Raw genomic sequence first — 27563 nt, 5'->3', positions numbered from 1 at the left:
CAACAAAACCATTTTTGTTGATAAATATTTGCGTTTTCATTATTAGGCCAGAAGCTTTTATAGAAGCCCTCCTAATTACATTATAGATGAAGATCCTGGAGCTGATGAAGCGAATTTTAAAAATGTATCTCCTCCATTATTAAATGTTGAAGCTGATTTTTTTCCGAAATCTTTATTCCACTGTTTCAGATAGCGATGACCATATTGCACTTGCGTTATTGCAACAGATCTTGCTTTTTTCTTCTCGCTGACGGCTTGATATGTCAGTGAAAAGAGCTAAGCAAAATCTGGAAGACATCGATACTATTTTTTTGAGCATGATCAGGAAATTTTACATAAAACCCTGGAGTTGTTTTAAAAATGTTTTGATGGTGAATTGGTGCAAGTTATCACTCAATTCTCCAATGACTATGCCCCAAACATAATAAAACTACATTTGTCTTTTGCAAAATCCAAGTTAGAAAATATTTTTCTTTATTTTTTCTTCAGTTTTGTAATTTTATGAGTCAGAATAGCACTATTTTCGAAAATCACGAAAATTGCTGCATTAGTTTGTCCTTTGGCATATCCGGGTTAAGGAGGGTTGCCATATTGACTAAAACAAGTACCAGTTTATATTAGCTATAAACAAGGCCACTTAGGTCCGTAACCAGTTGACGGTAGTACTTCTTTGATAACTAAAAAACTAATAACAAGGCTTAGCTTTTTCCGATGTTCCCCTTTTGAATGAAACTTAAAGGACGTTGTTTACCTGGTAATAAAATATCACAATTTTCAGTTATTTACCGAAAACAGGGAGTATTGTGGAACATCCATTACATTTTGAAAACAAAAGGTAGTAACTCAAAATTTTGAAATTTTCAGTTTTCATTAAAAACGATACATAATGATCAACTTCACATACTGTAAAAATTTCCCATTGTTTTGTCTACTCTTTCATCAAAAATACCGTTAAGTAACTCTTAATGTCTTCAGATTAACTTCTATGTATCAACAAAAGGGACTTAATTTTAGTTGCTCCCACGTGTTTCATGCATTTTGATCGCAATTTTTTCAACAAAAGAGTAGCATTTTGAATGTTCCCTTTTAATGTTGTCATTCGCCGCCCATATTACCAGTTAAAGGGTAGTAAGTCGAAATAATATCCCTACTAAAACAACGATTTTTTCAACAAAATGGCAGTAACTTAAAAATTGGCTAGAAATATAACCAAATAAAAAGGAATCCAATGCTTTGGTGTAGTGAAGAAGATATCTTTACGGTGGCATAGTTATTTTGTCTTTACTGAAAAATAGAACAGGTGCGATATGTTTGACCCCTTGCATTACATGTAATTATTAGACATCGGATTTTGCATATTTGCATATTTTTTATTAATAAAGATACGAAATTCTGATTGGACCAAAATTCTTTTCGAAGAAAACTGAATGCAATGATGGGCCCGTATTATTTTTTTGCATATTTGCATATGCATAAAATACGAAAAAAATGCAAAATATACAAGCATTTTTTGACGAAAATCGTCAATTAAATTTGGAAAATCATCAAAAAAGTATTCTAAATTCTTAGCAGATTAGCACAACAATTAATAAATCTAGACTAATAAGACTTAAATATAGATATAAACAAAATTAGTTTTCACAAAGTGAGAAAATTTCCTATAACCTAGGCTTCTTATTTTAAAATAAGTTGCTTTCCTATACAAATTTGTTCAAAAACTCAATCAGAAATGTCACAATCAACGTATCCAAAAATGTTGATAATTTCTTGCCTAGCAGAAAAACAAATGAACTAGACATTAAGACTAAGAAAATATTGAATTTTACGTAAAATCGTTCATATTTTATAAAAGCATTTTAACAAGCAAATGCCTGTTTTTTTCGTAATATTTATAATTATACCCTACACCACTATGTGGGGAGGGGTATTATAAGTTTGGTTTGGGAAAAATTTATGTAACACCGCGAAATATTCGTCGGAGACCCCCAATGGGGTATACCAATCTTCATATCTCGACGAGATAAAGCGGTTTTGAGATGTGTGTCCGTCCGTCCGTCTATTTTAAATTGTAATCAAACTCCAGCTCGCAATTATGGACCGATCGTCAGACAAGAATAGATCCCTATTCTTATTGGTGATGATCGTGAAATAATTAGCGGGTGAAATGGATCAAAAACATAATTTTTATCCGATTTTGTAGCTGCTCTGTTGGTCGCAATAATAGCTCGTTCGCCGCAAAAATTCGAACAAGGTAACAGTATATGACAAAGAAGATACTTGCAATTTGAGATGGTGATCGGATGATGTTTAGATGGTCAAATGGACCAAAACTTTTGTGTGAAAATTGTGAAAATTTGTAATATACCGGTTATATCTTTATTCCTGCAAGACACATTCCGCCCACGTAAATAATATTTGGAAGACCACCTCTTGCCCTTTCCATTGATACCAATTATGTTGATTTACGTGTTCAGATAACAGAGTTACAGCCTAATATATTCAATTTTTTGCTTGTAGTGTAATCATAAGCACACTAGAGGTCGCAATTATAGCTCAATAGTCACGATATTTTGCACGAGGTAGGGGTTTAAGTCGAAGAAGATGCCTACAAATTTGGATGATGTCTGATATTATTTAGCGGGTGTAATGGACCATTACTTTTGTATGCAAAATAAAAACATTTTATTTTTGGTCCATATTTGAATTCCTGGAAGGCATATACCGGCAATGTCGCCTATATATGGAAAAATAACTACTAACCTTTCTTTTGATGAGAATTGCAATAATATGTGTGCTTGATAACGGGCCTACCACCTAGTAGAGTTGTGTCGTTCATGAACAAACCGGCTCAAAGGAACGATTCCGTGAAAAGAACGAACGGATCCCTATCCAGCACATTCGTTTATCTCGTTCATTTAGATCTCTGATGGCCAAGACATCGCTGCTTACAAAATTTGCAGCAAAACCACCATAATTAGTTTAACACACAAAATCTACTTACGCAAGCTGCGTTAGCGCAAGCATCACAAATTTGTACACACAAAACAATCAATGATTCAGTTGGCTCGTATCGTTCAGTAGATCATTTCGTTCATCTCGTTATTTTAGATTCCCTGGTTCTTTTTGCTTCTTTCGTTCATATTCAAAATCACCACCACCACGTTAAGAAAACAACCACCATTCTTTGCACACAAACAAACTCACACAAGCTGCGTTACCGAAAGCATCACAAACTGACACACACAAAACAATCAATGTAGAAAAGAGGAACCATGAACGATATTCAAAAGAAAATGATGGACTAACATGTTTTATTGAATGAAAAAGAGCCAACGAACGAAGTGAAGGACCCGGATCTTTTTGGTGATCGGAATGAAAAAGATCGATCCGCTCAATGAACGAGATTGTCCAACACTACCACCTAGTATATAATGAGTTTTGTGAAGAGAACCACATCCTCCGATGCTACAAATTGTCCCTAACCTGACTGAGAAATTCCCAGTTTTTGCAAATTGCGTGGAGCCCTAGCGTACTACTTGTCCATTTGTCCAAAATTTAAATATTTAGCTGAAGGGGCTAAACAACGCCAATTTTTTAAGTTAAGAATATTTATTAAAAATTTATAACATATAATTGGTCCACAAACATCCCAGTAGGGACAAGGGACCCTTCTGTCATATCAATGAGTGCACCCCGATTAATATTACCTCAATGATATGTAGACAGCGGAATTTAATGCAACGCCTATTATTATTAAATTTTGGGACTGGGCATATTTTTGGCTTCTGAATAAATTCCAATCGAAATATATCACATATGTAAAAATAAGCAAAATGTATAAATTATGCATATGCAAATATTATTTTTTGCATATGGAAAATTTATTTATTTTACATATTTTCGTAAGCAACATATATTTCAATAACATCTTCAAAAATGTTTATGTGTACATTTTTTCTGTTTGAAATCCACTTTAGACAAGTCAATAAAATAGAGAAATCTGTAACCAGAGCCACAATCTTCAAAATGTCGAAAATGGGGAGCTATCGTTATATGGGAGCTATATGAACGCCTAGACATATACCGACAAATTTCAGATGGAAAGTTTAATACCCCCAAAGAAGGCTTAATACCAAATTTTAGCCATTTCGGAGGGATATTGAGACCGTAACCTTCAAAGTACAGAAAATCGGTAGGTACTGGCTTTGGGATGTAGAGCGAAATAATACAGTGGTTGATTAACAGTGAATGATTGATTTTATTTCGAAATTATTATGTATATTTATACTAAATCATAATTTACATTTATAAGAATATAATATCTAAATACTACATTAATTGTATTTGTGTGAGTGTACGCGTGCGGGATCATATTGCAACAATGTCAAAATCAGAACGACAATTCGACGCCTCCAAACAATAGTATGCTAAGTCGACTTAGCATGTTTTCAAGTTCTTTACATTTTTATATTTAACGTCCTTTAACTTAAATTCTGTCAAATTTTGGTAATAATCGGACAATCCGAACAGAAGTTATAAACAAATATGTACATAGCATAGTACTGAAGGTCAAAGAAATTTCCAAACTTTTAGAGCTTGTCCTGCAAAACTCACTGTTCAGAATTAGCAAACTATTATTTGGAGGTGTTGAACGTCCTTTAACTTAAATTCTGTCAAATTTTGGTAATGATCGGTCAATCCGAACAGAAGTTATAAACAAATATTGACTTAGCATAGTACTGAAGTTCAAAAAAATTTCCACACTTTGAAAGCTTCTCCTGCAAAACTCACTTTTTAGACTTAGCATACTATTATTTGGAGGTGTCGAATTGTCGTTGGACGTGTGAACGAAATACAGTCTGTCGCAAAAGTTAGTATACACCGTTGAAACCAAAATAAATATCATAAATATCACTATAACTTATTGAAAACAACAAATAATTAGTTTTATTTGATAAACAAGAAGGTTGTCTCCCGTAATAACAATTAAAAGTACGCAATATTTGCATATATTAGCATATGTACGGTTCGAATCCCAAAATGACCAAAATTTATGTCGCAAAAGTTAGTATACAACGGAGTATCCTCGTGGAACTGTGTAAAAAATTCTTGATTTTTTTTGAACAAAATTAAACTAAATCTGTACTTAAGATCATATAGAGTATATTAATTGGTTTTAATGACAGTACTTATAGTGACAAGTCCAACGTACACTGGATCGTAAAATCCACAAATATTGATCATCTACAAGTACAATAACTGTAGCGACAAAATTCCGGGTGTTATGTCCTGTTTATGAATTCTAAAGCCATGAAAGGCTCAGAAAAGCTCTAAAGTTTCAATATGGGGTGATCTTGATCGAGTTTCGACTTGTCCTGTTTGAAAAAACGGGAATTTCTTGAAGGAAACCCACACTTTTGAGGCCATTGTCCTTTTGAAACATGTAATAATCCTTAATCCTTACACATAAGGACTTTCCTTTTGAGTTAATTTTCTCACAAATGTTGCCTCTTTTCATATTCCCACCAAAAGTAAATAGTAGGAGAATCGAAAAACTAATATATCGCGGGGTACCAGCACACTCAAAACTATATTGTAAATACTGTACCCAAAAAATAGGTTTTTTAGAAAAAAATATCACACTAAATTTTGGCCTTTGGCAGTATATTACTCTGCTGCTGTGTGGGCTACATACTCAATATACATATCAGATTATGCGAAATCGAAATATCCGAATGCGCGTCCCAGTTACATAAAAATACAAAAAACACCTGAAATCCGGCTTCAAAATGTTAGCATCCATAAAACGTGGATGCAGTGGAAATTTTGGAAAGTGATACATTATAAGTGTAATCTTCATTTTGTATTCTCCTACTTTTACTTTGGACAGATGTCCGTCATTTGAATGGTTTAATCAGAAATCGAATAGCAATGTAAAAAACGTGTTTTTACCTATGTTTTTTCCTTTACGCGGTCGTAACTACCACGTAAATTAATTTTTTTGCTAAATTTTTGAGCTTTGTACAAAAACATCTAAAATAATCCAGCAATAGTCATAGTTACTGGTAAACTACAATAGTTCGCGTATTATAATAGTGCAAACCTTGGCTTCATGGAAATTAAAAATTTTGACTTTTCCTCATATATATATATATATATATATATATATATATATATATATATATATATATATATATATATATATATATAAGGAAATAAAAAAATATCATAGGGTGATCCCTATTTATTTTGGTAAGAATCGATTCAGATTTGGATGTTGCTTCCATATATACAGTATCATCTCGATAATCTGCACACCACAAATTTCTGAATTATCAAATTGTCGGTTTAACGAATAGTAAGGAAAATAAATTATATTCTTTGATTAAATCACTCGTGGTACTCGTATAATAATACTTTTTTAAATTGTAATTGATAAAACCGAACACTTAAATGAAATATAAAAGTAAAAAGTGCTCTACGTCTTTGTACCTTTCCTTACTGGTTACCAATTTACTATGCAAAAAGACTCAAATTTTCCCAAATTACAGAAAAAAGCAATCAGATTTTGAAAATAGAGAAAGAAATATGACACTTTTGATGTAATCACGATGAAAGCAAAGCAGGTAACAGGTGTGCAATTTCATTTTTGGAAATTAATTCATTCATTGAAATCTTTGCCTTCAAAAATCCATTCTGTTCTGTTCCCGGAAAAACCCTAAAAACGTGAACTTTCACCGAGGTTTATTTAAAAAGCACTCCAACGATTTTCTTTTGTTTTTTGATTTTTCTCATCTATGAACATTGTATCCGCAAAGACTTCCCAGGTGTAAGCTCCTTTCATTTAAAGTTGGTTCAAGAGCACCGTGAGGAATGAATGAACTTTTGAATATTATTGACTAAAATAACGTTTATTCTTTTTGACTATAAAACCTATTTGGAACTATATTTTTAGCATTCCAAATGCTTTTCCAGCAGAAATGTGTGAGTGGTTTTGCTATGCTATGTTGTGTGGTTTTTCTAAGTGATGTCATTGTGCACTAATCATTGGATGGTCTTCATTTTGCTTATTATTCGTCAAGGATGGGTATAAGAATAATCTATTACTTTTCGCCGAGGAGTGAACATTTCCCAATTCTGCATTAAGTGGTTGTATTCGCACAATCCAGATCGATATTATTTTTACACACAGAAAAATGGCCTCTCTAACATATGTCCCAAACATATTTTGCAGCAAACATATATTTGTTTGCAAGCAGTCCCAAACATAAAATATAGCTTTGTTCCTTTACTTTTTTAATGGTAAGAGTGAACTTTTTACCAGAAAAGAAACATAAAAAATCAATTTTCGTCTTTTATTTCAAAATTTTTAATTTAGTTTTGTCAGCGTTCGACTTTTTCTTCTGTTTTTCGTCCATTTTTTTCCTTCATTGTGAAATAATCGTCAAACAAAAGTCGAAAAATCAGTTCCACCATTTTTTACCTGCAGAAATTTTGCTGGTAGCCTGTGGTAGAAGAGAAAGGCATATGTGAACTCTCTTCTCTCACTCTCTTAAAAATTGCTGCCAGTTTTACCACTTTTTGTAGGTAAGGAACGCTTTACAGGTTAAAAATGGTAACAAATGGTAACATCAGGTAAGTAAAGGAACACAGCTTATGTTTGGGTCCTGCAAACAAATTATATGTTTGGGTGCAAACAAATACAAACCCAAAAGCCACAAAAAAAAACAAACACATGCACCAGTGGGCGCTTTCTGAATTGAAATTGAAATGTATGCTCACTTGCTCTCAGCAAGCAAGCGCTCACTGGCTATTTCTAACATGTAAACACATTTATAAATGGGGGTGTTTTTTATTGAAGGGCACAGAAAAAAGCAAAGCAACAAAGATACATAGGTACATACAAAATTCCAAGGAAATACATAACACACTTTATTAAAAGAAAATCTGAATGAAATATATTATAAAAAGTCGCACTTTTAAAAAGAAAAATATATATAGAAACATCGTTGAACGCTTCTTCTTAGTTGTGAAATAAAACACATTTTCTTTAAAGTTGAAATCATCAGCGGGAAATCGGCATCTGGAATCAAATGATTATATAATGTAATAAATAGGTACATCCATATTTCAAATATACATATGTATGTATATGAAAAATGTATTGATGTAATTACCAATATTAAACGCGATTTCTTCCTTGTCCAATAAAATATTTCCATTCACCTTTTTGATTCAATTATAAAATGTATTAGACATTTAATTTACTAAAAAGCACAATTTCTTTAAGAAAAGACAAAGCCTGATTTATTCACTCACTTTACCGTCTTTATTCAGCGATGTTCTCTGGAATACTGATTAAAAAGACCAACATAATTAATACCATTTTATTTCTTTTCCTCTTCACTTGCTACGTTGGTTAACAATAACATAGCACGAAACACACGTGTTTTACGCATTACACCATACACACAGCTCTTTATTATAAACCATCCACGGCTACTAGATTTGACGATTTTTTGGTCAAAAATTGATAAATGACGATTTGACGATTTTTACCCATAAAATGACGATTTGTAGAATTTTTGTAATTTTTGTCATTTGATGAAAACTTTTAATTTAATCATACAGGCATGTCACAGATTCCGATCGGAATGGTTTCAATTCCGTAATTTCTTTTCGATCGTTTTTGTTTTAGCTTCTCCAGATTTCGATCGATTTTGTGAATTCCGAAAATCATATTTTTTAGTATAAATATGGCAACATTATAGGAAACGAAAGAAACAAAACAAAAACATATGATTAGAAAACTCTGTAGAAGTGGGAATTCTGAAAGTATTGTGTTTAAAGAAAGCTTTTCTTGTGCGAAAATAATATTAATTTTTATTGGATTTTCAGTTTTACTATAATTGGATTTTCAGTTTTACTATAATGTAATGCCAGATTGTTTAGTTTTTAGAAACGATAAATCTTTGTTAGAAGAAAAACGTGATTTTCACGGAAAAAAAATATGTGGCAACACTTTTTTAATAATTGGTTTTGTTGATTGAGAAATAATGGAAAATTGCGAATTTTTTCAATAAAATGACAAATAAATATGTAACTAAATGTGATGTTACTAAAAAAATACAATTCCACTTGATAAACCAAAAGTGGAAAGAATTTTTCGTTTTTCGGTTTCTGGAGAAGCTAAATACGGAATCAATTCCACTTTCGATCGGAATTGGTTTCTGTGACATGCCTGATAAATGTTACATTCGTATATATTCAGGGATTTGTTAGGAATGTAGTAAGATAATTTTCAAAAACCAAGGGATTTTCATGTAAGAATAAATAAAGCCTGATTGCAGGAAAACTTTCAAAAACAGTCGACTTTCTCCAATTTCTGGTAAAGAGCAATGAACTGCGTGAACTTTTATATTGAGCTTTGTATACAAATTTTAATATTTAAATAGATTTTTGAAGCAACTTTATTCATTTTTCGGCATCCTTAAACAATTTTCATATTTTGTGAAGATGGAGCAAAAGCAAAAATTGAAATCAGAATTTCGTGAACTAAGGTTCTTGGAGTTTGAGGAAATGTTTGAAAATAATTAAAACTAAAACAAAAAATGGATTAAAGATGATAAACTCAAATATTTATTTACAAAATTAATAACATTCTCGTTAAGTTATTTTTGAATTTAAAGATTATTAACATATTTAATAACTTAAATATCCATTTTATGTTTCTTTCAATAAAAAATATATCTAAATGTGCATATTTTAATTGTTGACGATTTTATAAAATACATTTGACGATATTTCATAAACCTGAAACCAGCATTCCGCAGCTGCGAGAGCCCTGTTGTTACTCTCTTTGACAAAAATCTCTCCACCCATAAAAAATATGTTCTAACATAAATATGTTGCTATATTAAATTGAGATATGTTACAAAATGTTGCAAACATATATTTGTTTAGACACAAACAAATTATGTTTGGATCCAAATATATATTTGTTTGCAATCAGTCCCAAACAAATATTTGTTTGGATCCAAACATATTTCGAACATATATTTTTCTGCGTGTAGTGCATTAAACTAAAACCATGTCACCAGTATTAAATCGGCATTTAGAACATTTTTCCACAGAAGCTTTTTGACCCAGAGAACAAAAACTTCGAATGTATGTCGGTATATACTGAATAATAGACTAAAAACTATAAAATATATTCAAATCTAATATGTGGCTATTCAAAACGTATACTTCTAACAAGCCCACCAAAATTTCGTGACGATCTGAGAAGAATTGCCACATGTAGCATAATTACAAACAAAAAAAAACGAAGAAGATGGTAAATTGGATGCATTACGGACTATTGTGATATCTCCATTCTCTGACCACCTTCGCCAACCTACTGTGCATCTGTGTAAAGGCGATTTTATCTTCTTACATTGATAGGCTTTGCCGTTGGAATACTCTACTAGAAGCCGTGATATTTGGAAAAGAATAAAACTTTAAGTTTTTCTCCACATGAATTTTTGTCCACTCCCTGAATATTATCCGACCATCACCGATAGGCTTCTTCCACTGTGACACTCGCATCAACTTCCAAAATTGCGTGATTCGAAAAATGGAAAAAATGAAATGCATTACCGACTTTTGCGATATTTCCATATTTTGACCACCTACGCCAACCTAGTTTGCATCAATGTAAAGGAGAACTTTTCTTCTTCGGAGATATTCGCATATGAATAAAACTTTGAATTTTCTCCACATAAGTTGTTTACCCATTCCGACCCCTGAAAATTGGGCAAGACTAAAATCAATAGGCTTCTTCCGCTGTGAGACTCCCATCAACGTCCAAAATTTCGTGATTGTCCGATCAAAAAAATGATTACAAAAAATTGAAAAATGGGATGAGTTAATTACTTTGCGATGACCACTTACGCCAACCTACTTTACATAAATGTAACAGAGAACTTTTCTTCTTCCATACTAAAAGCAAAGATATTCACATAAGAATAAAACGTTAAATTTTCTTCACATACGTTTTTTGCCCATTTCTACCTCTGAACATTATCCGACTATCACCAAACTCAATAGGCTTCTTCCTCTCTGGTACCCCCATTAACCAAAAAAAATTCGTGACGATCCGATCAAAATTGAGGCCTGTAAAGTGATTTCAAAAAATGAAAAAATGGGATGTATTACCGACTATTGCGATATCTCCGTTATTTGGTCACCTACGCCAAACTACTTTGTATCATTGTAAAGAAGGGATTTTCTACTTTAATAGTCATGCTTGGCTTTTGGAAGGTCTCCAACCAAAGCTGTTGAAAGTTGGGTTTCATTAGCGACTATTGCGATTTATTCGTTGTTTGACCACCTACGACAACCTACTTTACATCGTTAGAAAGGTGATATTTTATACTTTCGTAGTATTTTGGTATACCCTTTATAGAAGCTGAGATTTTCGCTTTGGAAAAAACCCCTTGACTTTTTCTCCAAATAAGTTTTTTGCCCATTCCGATTAAAAGGTTTAGATGGACAGACGGAAGGTCGGACAAACATAGATCGACTCAGCTCGTCGAGACAATCATTTTGGTGTATATACACGCAGAAAAAACGGCTTCTCTAACATATGTCCCAAACATATTTTGCAGCAAACAAATATATGTTTGCAACAGTCCCAAACATAACATATGTTTGGGTGCAAACAAATTTATGTTTGGGTGCAAACAATTTATATGTTTGGGTGCAAACAAATACAAACCCAAAAGCCACAAAAACAAACACATGCACCAGTTGGCGATTACTGAGAGCAAGGGAGCGTAAATTTCAATTTAAAACACTTTGAAATGTATGCTCTCTTGCTCTCAGTAAGAGCTCACTTGATATCTCTATAATATACACACAAAAAGTTGTTGTTTTTGTTTATTGAAAGGAACAACAACAGACACATAGGTACATACAAAATTCCAAAGAAATACATAACACACTTTAATAAAAGAAAAACTGATTGAAATAATTTGTAAATAGTCACACTTTTAAAAAGAAACATACATATATAGAAACGTAGTTGAACGCTTCTCCTTAGTTGTGAAATAAAACAAATTTTACTCAAAGTTGACATCATCAGTGGGGAATCGGCATCTGGAATCCAATGATTATGTAATAAATAAATATGGATATACCATATTTCAAATATACATACGTATGTAATTACCAATATTAAATGCGATTTCTTCTTTGTCCAATAAAATAATTCCATTCAACTTTTCGATTCAATTATAAAATGTATTGGGCATTTACTAAAAACACAATTTCTTTAAGAAAACATAAAACACTGATTTATTCACTCACTTTACCGTCTTGACGCTACGCTGGCAACAAACATCCTCTCTCCACCCATGAAAAAGATGTTCTAACATAAAAAATATGTTTTACCCAAACATATCAAATTGAGATATGTTACAAAATGTTGCAAACATGTATTTGTTTGGACCCAAACATATTTTGTATGGATCCAAACATATATTTGTTTGCAACCGGTCCCAAACATATATTTCTTTGGATCCAAACATATTTCTAACATAAATTTTTCTGCGTGTAAGTATGGACCTGGGACCTTTAGTTCGGCCAAAACCAACTTATAATACCCTCCCCACATAGTGGTGTAGGGTATAATTATAGTTGTATTCCAGAACCTGGAACCCTAAATTGTACTCTATTACATTCTTTTTGTGCTAAAAAAACGTACCCTCATTCCAAAAAACTATAAAAAATTGCGCTTTTATCTAAACAAAAGTTGCGGTGATTAGGCAAGTAGAAACTATCACCATATTTGGATACGTTGATTTTGACATTTAATTTTTCCATTACCGACATTTGTATAGGAAAACAACTTATGTTGAAATTGGTTATTCGACATTTTCTCACCTTGTATTATTAGTTCAGATTTATTGCTGTGGCGGAATATCTGGAGAGTCTCAATAACATAATAATCTGCAAAAAATATGTTAAACGGCAAAAAAACTTAATTTAGAACGCTTTTTGATGAATTTTCAAATTTAATTGAGGATTTCGTCAAAAAACGATTGCATATTTAGCTTATTTTGCATATTTTAGCATATATTTTGCATATTTTTGATATGACCCCAAATATCGAAATATTGACCCCCAAAACGCCTAGATCCAAAATTTGAGTCCAATCGGATAAGAAATAAAAACATGCTAAAATCCGATGTCCAGTAATTATTGGTTTTTGTTATTTTTGTTGAACTACGTAGTTTATTTTTTTTATTTATGCATTCAATCTTATTGCCCATTTAGATATGACTTCATTAGCCGGATTTAGCACATTACAAGTTTTATTTGCTAAATCCAGCCAAAATCTACCAGATTTTCCATACAAAAATAATTCCTCGTATTGAGTGGATTTGTTTTGAATCTGGCATAAATCCTCGTATACAACTCTGTTTTTTGCAATATGTTGCTAGAAAATACAAAAAGTTGCAAGCTGGCACAAGAAACAAGGTAGATGCATCGCTGAATTGCTACACAAAAATAATTAAAAATGTAAAAAAAATTGTAAACAAGGCGTAAAAATAAATTTGTTTTGATGTGCAAAGTTGATTTTAATCAACCAAGACTAATATTTACGATGTCTAAACGATAAAATAATTCGTTTATTTATTTTAGATGGGCAAACTGCGATAAAATATGTAATTCTTTATTTGCTCTTTAGTTACATTAGTAGTATAATGTGCTAACATTTTCAGTATTTAACAATACATTTGTAATTTGACGTGTGTTTTTTTGAGACGAATTCAATTTACAAAAAATTCTTCTCACATTTCAAATTCGATCAGATGGGCTGATGCATCTACCATGGTAATTGTGCTATGAACAAAAATCAGCTGACTACCATTTAAATCCTCCAAAATGTATATCTAACTTCACTTGCAAACAATTTTTTTCATTAATTTTCACATATTAATATACGAAATGTGTTCGTTTTCTTAGTGTGAAAACAATTCCTTGACAAACTGTAAATTGCATATTTAATTTTTTTTTTTGAGCTTGCTCCTGATACTTAATCTAATATACTCTGCAACATGAGTTCTACTTTCGTTTACATCCGATTCTAAAAAGTTTGTTTTTAGTTTTTTGAGCACAAAAACATTAAAAAATAATTGTGATGCTAATCAAATAATTCCTTTAAGTTGAAATGTCGGAAAGACAAAACTTCAGAATATACTTTGTAAGAACTTTAAACTACTAAGGCATGCATATTTAAGTCGGGGAGTAGAACGGATGCATCCAATTACAGAGGAATAGCTAAGTTAAATGCAATTCCAAAACTATTTGAAAAAATGATAACCGACGTTTTATCATTTCGAGTTTCATCGATTTTATCCAATTTCCAACATGGCTTCCGGAAAAATAGATCCACTATCACAAATCTTTTAGAATTAACAACGATTGTAAATGATGGATTCAGAAATCGGTTTCAGACGGACTGTATTTACACTGATTTTAGTAAAGCGTTCGATAAGGTGAATCATAAACTACTATTGTTGAAGCTATATCTTATGGGCTTCTCCACATCGTCGTTAAATTGGATAGGATCATACTTATCAAACAGAATTCAAGCTGTGAAATTGGGTAGTGCCATTTCTAACAAAATTTATGTGAAATCTGGAGTTCCCCAAGGCAGCCACCTTGGCTCAGTCTTATTTACATTGTTTATCAATGACTTGCCAAATGTAGTGAGAAACTGTAAAGTGTTAATGTACGCGGATGACGTTAAAATTTTCCACTCTTTTAATCATGAATTAGGCCAGTTAGTACTTCAATCTGATTTAGACAATTTTTATAACTGGTGTGACATTAATTTACTGGAACTGAACACCTTAAAATGCAAACATATGTCATTTTTTCCGTCTTAGAAAGATACAAAGTAACTATTTTTTGAATTTCTCTAAAGTTGAACAAATAGATTCCATTCAGGACCTTGGTATTCTTTTAGACCACAGGTTGAACTTCAAGGATCACATCTCTTTGATCACATCTAAAGCATATAAAAACCTGGGATTTGTTAAGCGTTGGAGTAAGGAATTCTTAGATCCCTTAGTCACAAAGCAATTGTATATATCCTTTGTTCGCTCCAATCTGGAATATGGATCTATTATTTGGAACCCTGCATATCCTATTCATGCTAAGGTCATTGAATCTGTCCAAAAGCAGTTTCTTTTGTTTTGCCTGAGAGGTCGTGGTTGGAATTCACAAACTTTACCCTCATATGAACATAGATTAAACTTAATAAAGTTGCCCACATTAAAAAGTCGTCGGACAATGCTAAATGTAACTTTTATTTTAAACGTAATTCATGGCAAAATAATTTCAGATTTTCTATTAAACAGAATCCGTTTTTATGCCCCTATTTAGACCCACACGTAATTACTCACTTCTTCATATTAATTATTTTACATCCGATTATGCAAACAACGATCCACTCCGCCGTCTCCTTCTTGAATTTAACAAATTATATAATCTTATAGATCTGTCTGAAAATCGTGAGTCATTAAAAAGAAAATTAATCATATACCTTAACACATACGGGCATGTTCTGGAATTCGCCGTGTATTCATTTCACATCACACATGCACTTCACCTGTGAAAGCAATTGATGTTCTGTATTTCACGTGAAAATAGCTTTTATATTTCACGAAAGAACTTTGGAAAGCTTTATTACAGCTTTCAAACTTAATGAAACAATGAAAAAATACCAGTCTGCGTTGGCGCATCAACGAATACACATGCGTGTGTGGGTATGTACGCTTTGTTCGTTTGATTGTTTACGAAACAGACGTAAACAAAGAAACGAACTTCTACAAGAGCGCGTACATGTTGAATTTGGTACTTTTGAAAAAAATACATTTTTAAATCATATTTTGTTAAGAAAATTAAATATTATTTCAAATTCTAATAGAAAACACATTAGATTTTAGTCCTATGCAGTTTTTTGTAGAAAATTTCAATTAGTTTCTTTACAAAATAAGGATTCACTCAGCTCTCGCCATCAAAATTACAGTGTGTGGAATACACCCCAATTAGGTGTGAAGTGTGTTGCAGAACAGCTTTAGGTGTGTTCGATACACGTGAGGTGCAGAAGTGAATGCCAGAACATGCCTGATAGTTTCTACATCAACGGTTGAAATTAATTCAGTTTTTGTATATAATTAGTTAGTAGTCTAGTCTGTAAGGATTTTGTATCTATAGACTTAAGTAATAAAAAAAAAAAAATATCTGCTATGGTGTTGCCAGATTGTTGTTTTGCATGAGGTAATACTAGGTTTTTTGTTTGTACTCTTTCCTTCAACCCTTAGCCCACACCATCGGTGGAATTAACTGGTACAGTGCCATGCGATATGTAGAAATTCTACGTCTATCTGTTTATCCGATCGGATTTTGTTCAATTTTCGTCCTTCGATTAATCTCGTAAAATCCATTAAAAAATCTTATTCTGCGAAGAAAACGTGATATTTTGCGGAACATTTATTTATTTATAATTCATACACGCAAAAAAAACGGCCTCTCTAACATATGTCCCAAACATATTTTGCAGCAAACATATATATGTTTGCAACAGTCCCAAACATAATATATGTTTGGGTCTGCAAATATATGTTTGGGTGGAAACAAATATATGTTTGGGTGTAAACATATATATGTTTGGGTGTAAAGATATTTATGTTTGGGTGCAAACAAAGATATGTTTGGGTGGAAACAATTTTATGTTTGGGTGGAAACAATCTTATGTTTGGGTGCAAACATTTTATACCCTGCCAGCAATTGGAAGTGCGTTTCGCACTCCCTCGCCTAAGAGGTCACTCCGGAGACACCCCAAGGAAGATCGTGGGTGAATTACACAAACAATTTCTATAGCCTTATTGTGATTACGTTTTATCGCGTATGCCGACACTTCGGAGTGACTTCTGAGTGACTTCCAAGGCGATTGTTTACATTTATTTAATGACTCAACATATTTGAACAAATTTAGAACATTTTGCTATCTGATGATTATATGAGACGATGGTGCAGTGGTAAGCATACTCGCTTTGCACTCTGAAGGTCCGGGTTCGCTTCCCAAGTCAAGCAAAAAACATCACATTTTTAAAATGATAAAATTAATGTAGGCGGAAATTGCAAAGAATAATTTCTCTAAAAGAGAAGAGAAATAAAAAAACTAAAAAATATTAAAAAATAAATAAAACTAAAAAAAATTAAATAGAAAAAAAATAAAAAAAAATATTTTTTTTTAATTTCTAGAACTATCGCGGAAATGATCTTCTAGAAGTGTCGCCGGTGTGACTTCCAAGACGACACCCCGGCGTGGTTCATTTCTTCACAACGGAGGTCACTTCAGGGTGACTTCTGCGACTATCGCCGCGACTGTTTTCATCGCCCTAGGCGACACGCCTAAGTCGCTTCCGCGATAGTTTTTGCTTGCAGGGTATGTTTGGGTGCAAACATTTTATATGTTTGGGTGCAAAAAAATACAAACCCAAAAGGCACAAAAAAATACAAACACATGCACCAGTGGGCACTTACTGAGAGCAAGCGAGCATAAAATTCAATGTAAAACACTTTAAAATGTGTGCTCACTTGCTCTCAGTAAGAACTCACTGGCTATCTCTATAGCAGCGATGACCACAGAAATACAACCAAAGCGAAGACGTGTATGAACGTATGAGTGAAAAAAGCAACAACCACATTATGTTTTTGTTTGTTTTCATTCATTTACACTGTACGTGAGAGAGAGAAGCAAATGCAAAAACAACTCAGTGGGCGCCCTCACCATACGATCTAAGCAAAGAAGCTCGTCCCTGCTCTATAGTATACACACAAATGTTGTGGTTTTTTATTGAAAGGCAAAAGAACAACAAACACATAGGTACATACAAAATTCCAAAGAAATACATAACACACTTTAATAAAAGAAAAACTGATTGAAATAATTTGTAAATATTCACACTTTTAAAAAGGAAAAATATATAGAAACGTAGTTGAACGCTTCTCCTTAGTTGTGAAATAAAACAAATTGTCCTCATAGGGAATCGGCATCTAGAATCAAATGATTATGTAATGTAATAAATAAATATGGTTACGCCATATTTCAAATATCCATAAGTATGTATGTAATTACCAATATTAAATGCGATTTCTTCCTTATCCAATAAAATAATTCCATTCAACTTTCCGATTCAATTATAAAATGTATTGGGCATTTAATTTACTAAAAGGCACAATTTCTTTAAGAAAACACAAAACACTGATTTATTCACTCACTTTACCGTCTTGACTCTACAAAGGCATTTCTTCTTCTTCGCCTGCTAAGTTGGTTAACAACAACAAAACAAGAAACACACGAGTTTGACGCATACATGCCACCAAAGCCCCCTTCTTCGCTTCTTCGTCTTCTATTATACAATACACACAACTCTTTATTATAAAACAGCATTCCACAGCCGCGAGAGCACTGTTATTACTCTCGTTGACAAACATCCTCTCTCCACCCATGAAAAAAATGTTCTAACATAAAAAATATCAAATTGAGATATGTTACAAAATGTTGCAAACATATATTTGTTTGCAACCGGTCCCAAACATATATTTGTTTGGATCCAAACATATTTCTAACATAAATTTTTCTGCGTGTACATTTGAATGTGATAAGTCTTTCATACCAAAAAATTTTATTACAATTAAATACAAACATTTTTGCCGATTATTCCACAATCATTATTTAAATTTCTTATACAAATTAAAACTTATGTTTAACAAAGTTTAATATTTAAAGAAGCAAATGAAAACAATTAAAAAATTTAACTAGAAAAGCGGCTGCCCAGCCAAAAAAAAAATACTAATGTAATCAAATAAAAACCCATATTAATAATAACGCACTTCCTACGATAGTACTATGCACGTAGGTACATAATATAATTACGTCTAAAGGTATTAGGCGAGAAAGCAAAACTACGCAAGTTATATGGAAGGTGATTCCAAACCCTTGCTACTCTAATGACAAATGACCAGGGTTTAAAAGCCAGCATCTAAAAACATTAGCATTAGCTGTACACTTCAACTGCTACACAATATTGACACACACGGCTAAATAAGCAACCGAATGCATATTTATTTTTGCGCATTTTTGCTTATTTCGTTTTTTACGCCTAATCTTTTTTGCGTTAGGCATAATCGACAACCACGCTACATATTTAGCAGTCGGCTGGTCATTCGTAAGAACGAATTAGCATCCGAGGGTGGTTTTTTGATTAGAGTTGTCAACGCAGTATTAAAAAAGGTGTCATTTAATGTCAAAATACCTCCGTCATATGGTAGAACCTAAAGAATACTAATTATTATTGTTTAAAAATAAAAAAATATATATTGAACAGCTTAACCAAAAATTCACATGTCCTTTGAACGAAAAAGTGGAATTAATTATATCGTGATTTTTAATGTATTACACTGGTAACCCTGATCTCAAAAACAATTGTTTGCTGAAAACATGGCTAAGCCGGTAAAACTTTGTTGCTTATTCTCTTTTCTGATATGTGTTGATCATGTGTGCTGCAAAATATGAGTATGCGTGCCCGATGCTATTTTATTAAAGCGACAATATCAAATAGCATCAGCACGCTAGCAATATTTTTGTGAAATGTGTTGCTACATGTTGCCGTTGTTCATTGTTGCTAAACATATTTCAAAGAAATTTTAGCAGGCAAAGCTGCAAATATTCGGTGCTTTTGCTAATATGGCGTTAGCATTTTAAACCCTGCAAATGACCGATTATAAATTAACCCATTTCGTACTTGGCGTTCGATTTTTCGAACAGTAAAATCGCTTTTTTTTCAAAAAATATTTATGGATGAAAAAGTTAAAATTTGCAAAAAGCTTTGTTATATACAGTATAATATATCGGTAATCCGGACACTCGTTAATCCGGACAACGCGGTAATCAGGACACAAAAAATATTTACACTGTGGACTCGGTAATCCGGACACACGGCAATTTTTTTTACCTCAATTTTGCGGACACTCATTCGTTTTCTTCTACATTAAGTTATTTCTGTTATTCATTTTATTGTCTGGAATAGTAATTTGGTTTTTCATTAATAAAAAATAAATTCTATGTAAATTGTATTCGTTGTGAGCAAGAATGAGTCCTTGGTAGCTTGGTATTGCAAACGTTAAGTGCTGAATATAATTTGGCTTAATTGGAAAAACCAAAAGCAAAATGATGATCGGACTTAACCACCCGTGAAACGAAGCATAATGGTTGAATAAGTGGGACTTCAGTGAACTCCACATTTCTCAAAGTACCTCATAACAGCAACTCGAACGAGAATTAATTCAAATATCACTATAAAATGACCTACGTCTTAAGTCAAAAATAAAAAAAAATAACTTTTTTTCAGAGTTTTAGGGTTCTAGTTAGCGAGAGGTTGATTTAGTTTGTAGAGAAAATCGTCCGAATGATTCTTCTGTCCAGCCATTTATCCTAAAATTGCATGAAAATGTGGCAATTGGCAAGAACGTTATCAGGTCATAAGTTTGGTAAGGAAAGAGTTACTCCTAAACATACAACTCTGTAATAGAAATAGAAAAGCAAAAGGTCCAAAATCTTTTAAAAAGTGGTTCCAAATTTTATTTGGTAAATATTTTACGGGTTTTCCTAAAATAATAAAAGAAAACAAGAATTTTTTTCCAATAATGTTTTTTTAATTCTGGGTAACAGATCTTGTCGTTTAAAGTCATTCGAAATTTTAGGTATATTGCCAAAAACATCCCCGAAGGTGCAAGGGATACTTCTCTCGTATTAATGAGTGCACCCCGATTCATATTAGCTCAATGAGATGGGACCCACTTTTTATAGAAGAGTCTGAACAACGAGTCTTACGGTACCACTTGTTATCTACAAGTGCTGAATTACTCAGGAAATTTCGCCAAAATCACCTTGAGCGGTATTTTGTTTCCGTTGAAAAAGTGATGTTTCTCTTTTTGCGTACCATTATATACGACTACGTTTATGTAAAATAAAATGTTTATATTGATTAAATTTTGCATTATTTATAATTTAAACACAAAATTGTGTGTTTTTCATAACTACTCGGTAAATGGACATTTCGATAATCCGGACACCGCCAAAACAAATGGTGTCCGGATTATCGAGATTATACTGTATATTAAGTCTGATCTGTCAGCAAATAAAAAAAATTCTTCCCTTGGAAACTCCCCCTCGATGGTAGGGGTACATTTTTGGATACTTTTTAAATTGCTTTAAAAAAATAATTTAAAAATGCAATCATGGGGAATTATTGTCAATATATGTAACCGTTTCACAAAAGATAAAGAACGTGATTTACATGCGCAAGCACGAATTTACATACAGTGGCTCCAAGCGAAAGTCGTACACCTATTGAATTTTTTTTAATTGACTTATATCTCCGACACAAAAAGGGATATGAAGAAAGTATTTACGCAGCTTTATAGTGCATTTAGACGACAATTTAGAGACACGATATAATAAAATAATCAACCCGTTTACATTGTTATAAAATTAAAACATCTAAAATACTAAGAATTTTAGCACCAAGCGAAAGTCGTACAGCAATTATAAAAACAAAATATTTATTAATATAAATAACACTGTGCAACATTTTCCAGGTAATTTTGTGCAAACAATTTCAAATGCGGTTTTTATGAAAGTACAGACGCAATAGACAAAAACCCTCTTTGGATTTTGTTTTGTTAGATCGGGTTCGGATTTTATGGTCCTATCTAAACATGGCTAAATATTGACTTTTTAAAGAAAATCGGGGCTATATCTTTGAAACCAATACGAGTTTTTCCATGACATCCGCAGCAAACTTGTAGATAAGAACAAGAATAATGTATTTGGAGACATAATGAACACGAATAACCTCATTTATTGCCTCAAATTTTATAATATATCTAAAATTTCCGTGATATGTATATATTTCGCAGCGTATCTCCAAAACAGTGAATTTTTTCTTAATGTTATCTTTGGATAACTGGAATGTAATACACAACTCTTCAGAACATATCATTGTTGTTAGATGCCTCTATCGCGTTGTTTCTAGCATATTATTCAAGGACAATTTGATAAATATTTCAACAATACGTTGAAATTTCAAATATGAGAATAAACAGCCTGTGTGAACGTTGTTTGAAATATGTTTTGTAGAAAGTATGATATGAAATACCGCCTAAACAACATGAAATAAGTGTTTTACAGTTTCAGAATGTTCTGAGGAATTGCTAGGGACATTATTTGGAAAGTTTTTTCTAAGGCTACTTGGTTCAGCTCCCAATAGTTTGGCAGTTACTGACCATAATTCCAAAAATTATGTAATCTTTGCTACATTTGATCAATTTTGATGCGCTATATGCGGGTTTTCGTAGTTCGTATGTCAGACATATAAGTTCTACTACTTTAGGACTACAATATTGCTGAGGACTGCAAAGCAAACTTCTTTTCAGTTTCTGAGATAATGCACGAATCAATTAAAAAAGGGTAGTTTTAGCCCTGTATAGATGAGGCCATAAAATTCAAACCCGATCTAAAAACACGAAACCCAACTAGGGGGTTTGTAGTCTTAATATGTAAATTAAACTTTTTTAATTATATTTATTATTATATTTTATTTTATTAATTATTAAAAACTATTTACTCTTATTTAATTGTCCTATATTTTCACTTTAACTAATTTATTCTTTATTTGTTTTGTTTGTTTGTTGTTGTTGTTGATTCTGTTGCTGTCTATCTCCGTTGTTGCGGCAGGTAAGGGTTTGTGTTTGTTTCTCGAGTTGCTTTGGCAGACTAAATTAAAAGTGTTTGCATTTGGCTTAGCTGCTGTTGCTGCTGCCACTGGTTCGTGTTACCAGTGAGAATAACATTGACTGTGGGAATATGCTGATCATGCTTTTTCCCATTATCATAATTTTATTTGCTAACTCCTCTCCTCCTAAATTGGAGCCGTCCCCGGATCCAGAGGTTTTAGTTTAAAACGGCAGTAAGAATTTTTTAAAGGCAGCTTGAAGGTTGTTTATGTGCTTAAAATTCTGTACGTTTGTATGGTGAAGGTAAGGCAAATTCAAAACTTCGAAATGTGCAGTCAAGTTGACGATAGCTGTTCGAGGTATTCCCGGTGTTAATGATATCGAACCATTCCTGTTTTTGGAAACGGTATCACTGATTTTAACATCATCGTCAAACAGTATTAGATATGTCCGATTCACCATCAATGGTATTTCTCCTTTTTCGTCTACTACATCAGTTCGGACGCACATCACTTCGTTACCCGAAACGAGTTATAAAGCGCAGGACGAGGATGTTGAAGGTTGACGGAACATGGGCGTGATAACGCTACACTTTTTAACAGCCATTGTAAAATTTCTGCAAACGGCAACAGTTGAATCCTCAATTTGAACGATTGTTGTGGGCAACTGGGAAAATGTTCAGCTTGTTACATGTTGACTTAGGTTTAGGACATTTAATAAGGATGCAAATTAATTGCTAACTATTTTTTTTATTTATTTCGTATAATGCAATTTTAAGCCCTACGGCCGATTACAATTAGATTGCAAATTAAAATACTCCATAATGTTAAACATAAAATGTTAATATCTTAAAAATAAGTTATTATTGTGATTTAATTTTTGAATATGACGTACATTGAATGTTTAGCAAGTGAATAACTACGCTGGTATATAATTTTTATAATTCAGAATAAGTTATAATAATAATTGAATCTTAGAATATTACCTGACATATGTTAATTTTTTATATTGTTTTTTTTTTTTTTTTTTTTTTAAGAACGCAAATTAAATGTTAAAATATTCCGTAGAATAACCATTTCTCTCGGTATGATAAATTTAGTTAACTTCCAAAACGAGTGGATTATAGATGAAATTTAAATAGTGAGTGACAGAACAATGGCTTTAAGATCAGTAATTTTGGGACTGTTATTTTAACTTTTTTTATCCAAAAGTCAATGTAAAATAAAATACTCAAATAAACGTTGGTCTTAATAATGTCCTGATGGACCCTCCTCCCTCTTATTAGTTAGGGACTTTCCAGTACTATTGGAAACTCTAGTTTGTTACATAAAGGTGAAAGCGTATTGTCTAAACTCTAGTTAGTTTTAGCCAAATCTTTCTCCAATTATTCATACATCTACCTGTGTTCAACAACTTGCATTATATAGTGTCAGATCTATCAGCTGAGCACTTTGAACCCGATTTCACGTATTTTATGAGTGTAAATTCTTTAGTGAAAGTTAGAGTTTCCTGAGATCAGGCTAACTATGAATCTCATCATACTGTGGTTAAAAACTAAACGATTGAGTCAAAAATCAAAAATTTTGTCTGTGTGTAAGCATGAGGGTAATTTAAAAGATAAAATCCGAAATCGAGAATGTAAATCTTAGGGTTTCCTTTGTTTTTAGTTAAATATTGTTTCTTATTTTCATTTTCTGTCAATGCACTTCAATTTCATATTTTATCTTTTATCTTGTCTTTCACAAATTGAAAGAAAAAATAAAATTGTCTGTCTATGTAAGGTAGTTTATAATTTGAAGGTAAATGATTGAAGTTGTTGGTAAGTCAAGATTGTATTTGAATTAAAATTATTCTGTTTGAATATCAGTTTAGCCGAAATGGACATTTGTGTTCTGAATAAGTTTCAAAATCGGCTTTAATGTATTTAATTTAAGAGTTAGTAGTTCTGTTCCAGAATCTAAAGAAATCTATAAGTTTAGTCATTTTTTTTTAGCACTTTGTCGTGCACAAATCAGATAATTTCTTAGCTTCGACCGAACGAGAACTCAAACATTATCTCGCAAAACCAACTTTTCTTAGGTTTCGTTATAGAACGACAGCTAATTTTGTGGGTGGAGAGGGTGGGAGCAAAATGTAGGTTTATAATTAAATTCAAATCACTGAACTTTAATTATACAAATACTCCTTACCAAATTTGTAGCTAACAACTAGGGCAGAACGAATGTAAAGTAAACTATTTCAAGTGTAGTGAAGGAAAATAATATTAACCTAATAGTATTTTAAAAGAAAGTAAAAACTATAAAATTCTATTTTATTGAAATAAAATTAAAAAAGGTCTTTAGTAAAAATATCTCCATAATATATTTATGAAGGTGCCGGTTACGCTTCGACTGTGTTAAAGCCCGGCAGTCCTTTGGGAATTTCTTGGTCTTTTTAACCATTTTCATAACAAGAGCCAATAGTATTTAAAGTTCCGTGTGATCTGTAGTACTCTATAAAAATAGTTTCAAAGTATGTGAAAATGACATTAATTTTATTTTGGAATAGGTTAAGTGGTAACAAATTGAATAAATTGTCGTTTTTAGAAAGGGTGGAATATTTTGTGGCATTTACATTTGCATTAAGACTATGTGTTTCATTGGGGAAACGATTTAAATGTTTGTCTTCAGACAATATTTTTTTCACTATAAAAAGCCTGCTTTGAACCGATGATTCTACAATTATTGGCTTGTCTCCAACGACATTTATATCCTTTTCAAATTGTGCAGTTAAATTTTCTTTACGATTTTCATTCTCATTTTTTAGAGAAAAATATGTAACATTTGTTTCGTCTATCTTGTGGGCTATAACTTCTGTAATTTCTTCCTCAAATTGTCCACTGAAATTTGTTTCCCTATTTTCATTAATAGAAAAATTTTTGACACTGGTTTCATTAATCTTGTGGGCTTTAATTTCTGTAATTTCTTCCTGAAATTGTGCACTGAAATTTATTTCACTATTTTCATATTTGACATTAGTTTCGTCTATGTTGTCGGCTTGACATTGGTTTAATGATGTGTCCACTGTGGACAATTTTTGCAATTCATGAAGACGTATTTTTAGGTCACTAAGGTCGTCCCATAAGGCCCTGTTTTCGAATTCAATTCGAGCACTTTCGCGCTGTAGTGCTGCGGTCACTACGTCATTGATTATTTGCCTAATTTGTTCGGCGTTCATTTTGACACTTCACTATTCAATTCACTTTTTCATTTTATGTTATTTTATGGTTATTCTACTAACATAAGGCGGGTAAGCCCCACGTTGGGCGCCAATTAAACTTTTTTAATTATATTTATTATTATATTTTATTTTATTAATTATTAAAAACTATTTACTCTTATTTAATTGTCCTATATTTTCACTTTAACTAATTTATTCTTTATTTGTTTTGTTTGTTTGTTGTTGTTGTTGTTGTTGTTGATTCTGTTGCTGTCTATCTCCGTTGTTGCGGCAGGTAAGGGTTTGTGTTTGTTTCTCGAGTTGCTTTGGCAGACTAAATTAAAAGTGTTTGCATTTGGCTTAGCTGCTGTTGCTGCTGCCACTGGTTCGTGTTACCAGTGAGAATAACATTGACTGTGGGAATATGCTGATCATGCTTTTTCCCATTATCATAATTTTATTTGCTAACTTGTACTTTCAGAAAATGACCACTAGAAGTTCTTTGCATTTTCAGTGTTGCACAGTGTAATCCTTATGAATATTTCTGGTTTCAGTTGAATTCTGCAGTTGATTTAGAATATTTTTGACCAGTTTTGTACAGCTGTAGTGTAAAATATGTCGCCGCTTGTTTTGAAAATCTCTCCTATAAGGATGTCTGGAAGTATAAGTCGTCTGGAGACATTTTCCATTTATTGAACCACTATAGACGATTTATTGTTGAAGTTTGGACTACAGTCCAGCCAACCCATGTTATTGAAACAATTATTTAATACCAGTGGTCGCAAATAAGAAGCTTTTATGCTTGAAGTCAGAGTTTTATCAGGAAGAACAACGCTTTGACCAATACATTATTCGCCAGGTAGTAAGAACTCATTTTAATTATAAAATCTCAAAGTTCGATTCCCAATGACTTCAAAAAAATTGTAAAACAAAGATTCAAATCAGAAAGATAAGCCCCACACACTCACAGATATACTGATACGTTATGTTCTATTATTCGTGTATTAGACATGAAGCTATTTGTGGGATTTTTCACAATGTAATGTCAGGTTTCGCACAGAAATTGCTGCATCTATGAAAATTACACTCTTTTAAGAAAATTCATGCATTCATCGCTATTGTTTTGATATTCTAAACATCGCTCTTGGATAAATTTATGTATAGCTTTTTACGCCTTTTTTATCACCAATTGACAAGGTATTTATGTTGTAAAAATTTGACTGCACATTGGAAAAATAAGCTTCCAAATATTTTTCTCAATCGATTCGAGTGTCGGGACATTAAAAATCAACTCATTTTGCACTTCGTGTATTAAACTAACCACAAGAAAATATTATTTATTTAATGTTTGAGTTATTTTAAATATTTAATATGAGTTTTTTTCATATTAGTAGACATCAATGCATTGAATAGCTTTGCAATATTAATTTTCGATATCTGCTGAATCGAAAAAAATTGTTTTTGTAAAGTTGAATAAATTATTTTCTCATGTGTTTTTATAAAAATAA

The 27563-nt window shown here is 32.2% G+C and overlaps 1 protein-coding gene across 6 annotated transcripts in view; it reads left to right on the top strand.

The window, feature by feature from the left end:
• Positions 1-27563, top strand: part of Socs16D (Suppressor of Cytokine Signaling at 16D) — a 174632-nt gene that overhangs the window by 130668 nt on the left and 16401 nt on the right. Inside the window, exon 10 of one of the 6 annotated variants that reach the window (XM_073979019.1) lies at positions 17320-17376. The exons of 4 other annotated variants lie outside the window; for them this stretch is intronic. In XM_073979019.1, coding sequence (XP_073835120.1) covers positions 17320-17361 — 42 coding nt within the window. In that variant the 3' untranslated portion in view covers positions 17362-17376. Of the gene's footprint in view, positions 1-3977; positions 4335-17319; positions 17377-27563 lie in introns of those variants that run through there. One more of the 6 variants, XM_073979022.1, reaches the window with a different exon arrangement.

This window comes from Musca autumnalis, unplaced genomic scaffold (genome assembly GCF_047663935.1).
Source record: "Musca autumnalis isolate F117 unplaced genomic scaffold, ASM4766393v1 scaffold_3, whole genome shotgun sequence".
Classification (NCBI taxonomy): domain Eukaryota; kingdom Metazoa; phylum Arthropoda; class Insecta; order Diptera; family Muscidae; genus Musca; species Musca autumnalis.
This window is presented reverse-complemented; position numbering and strand designations above follow the sequence as displayed.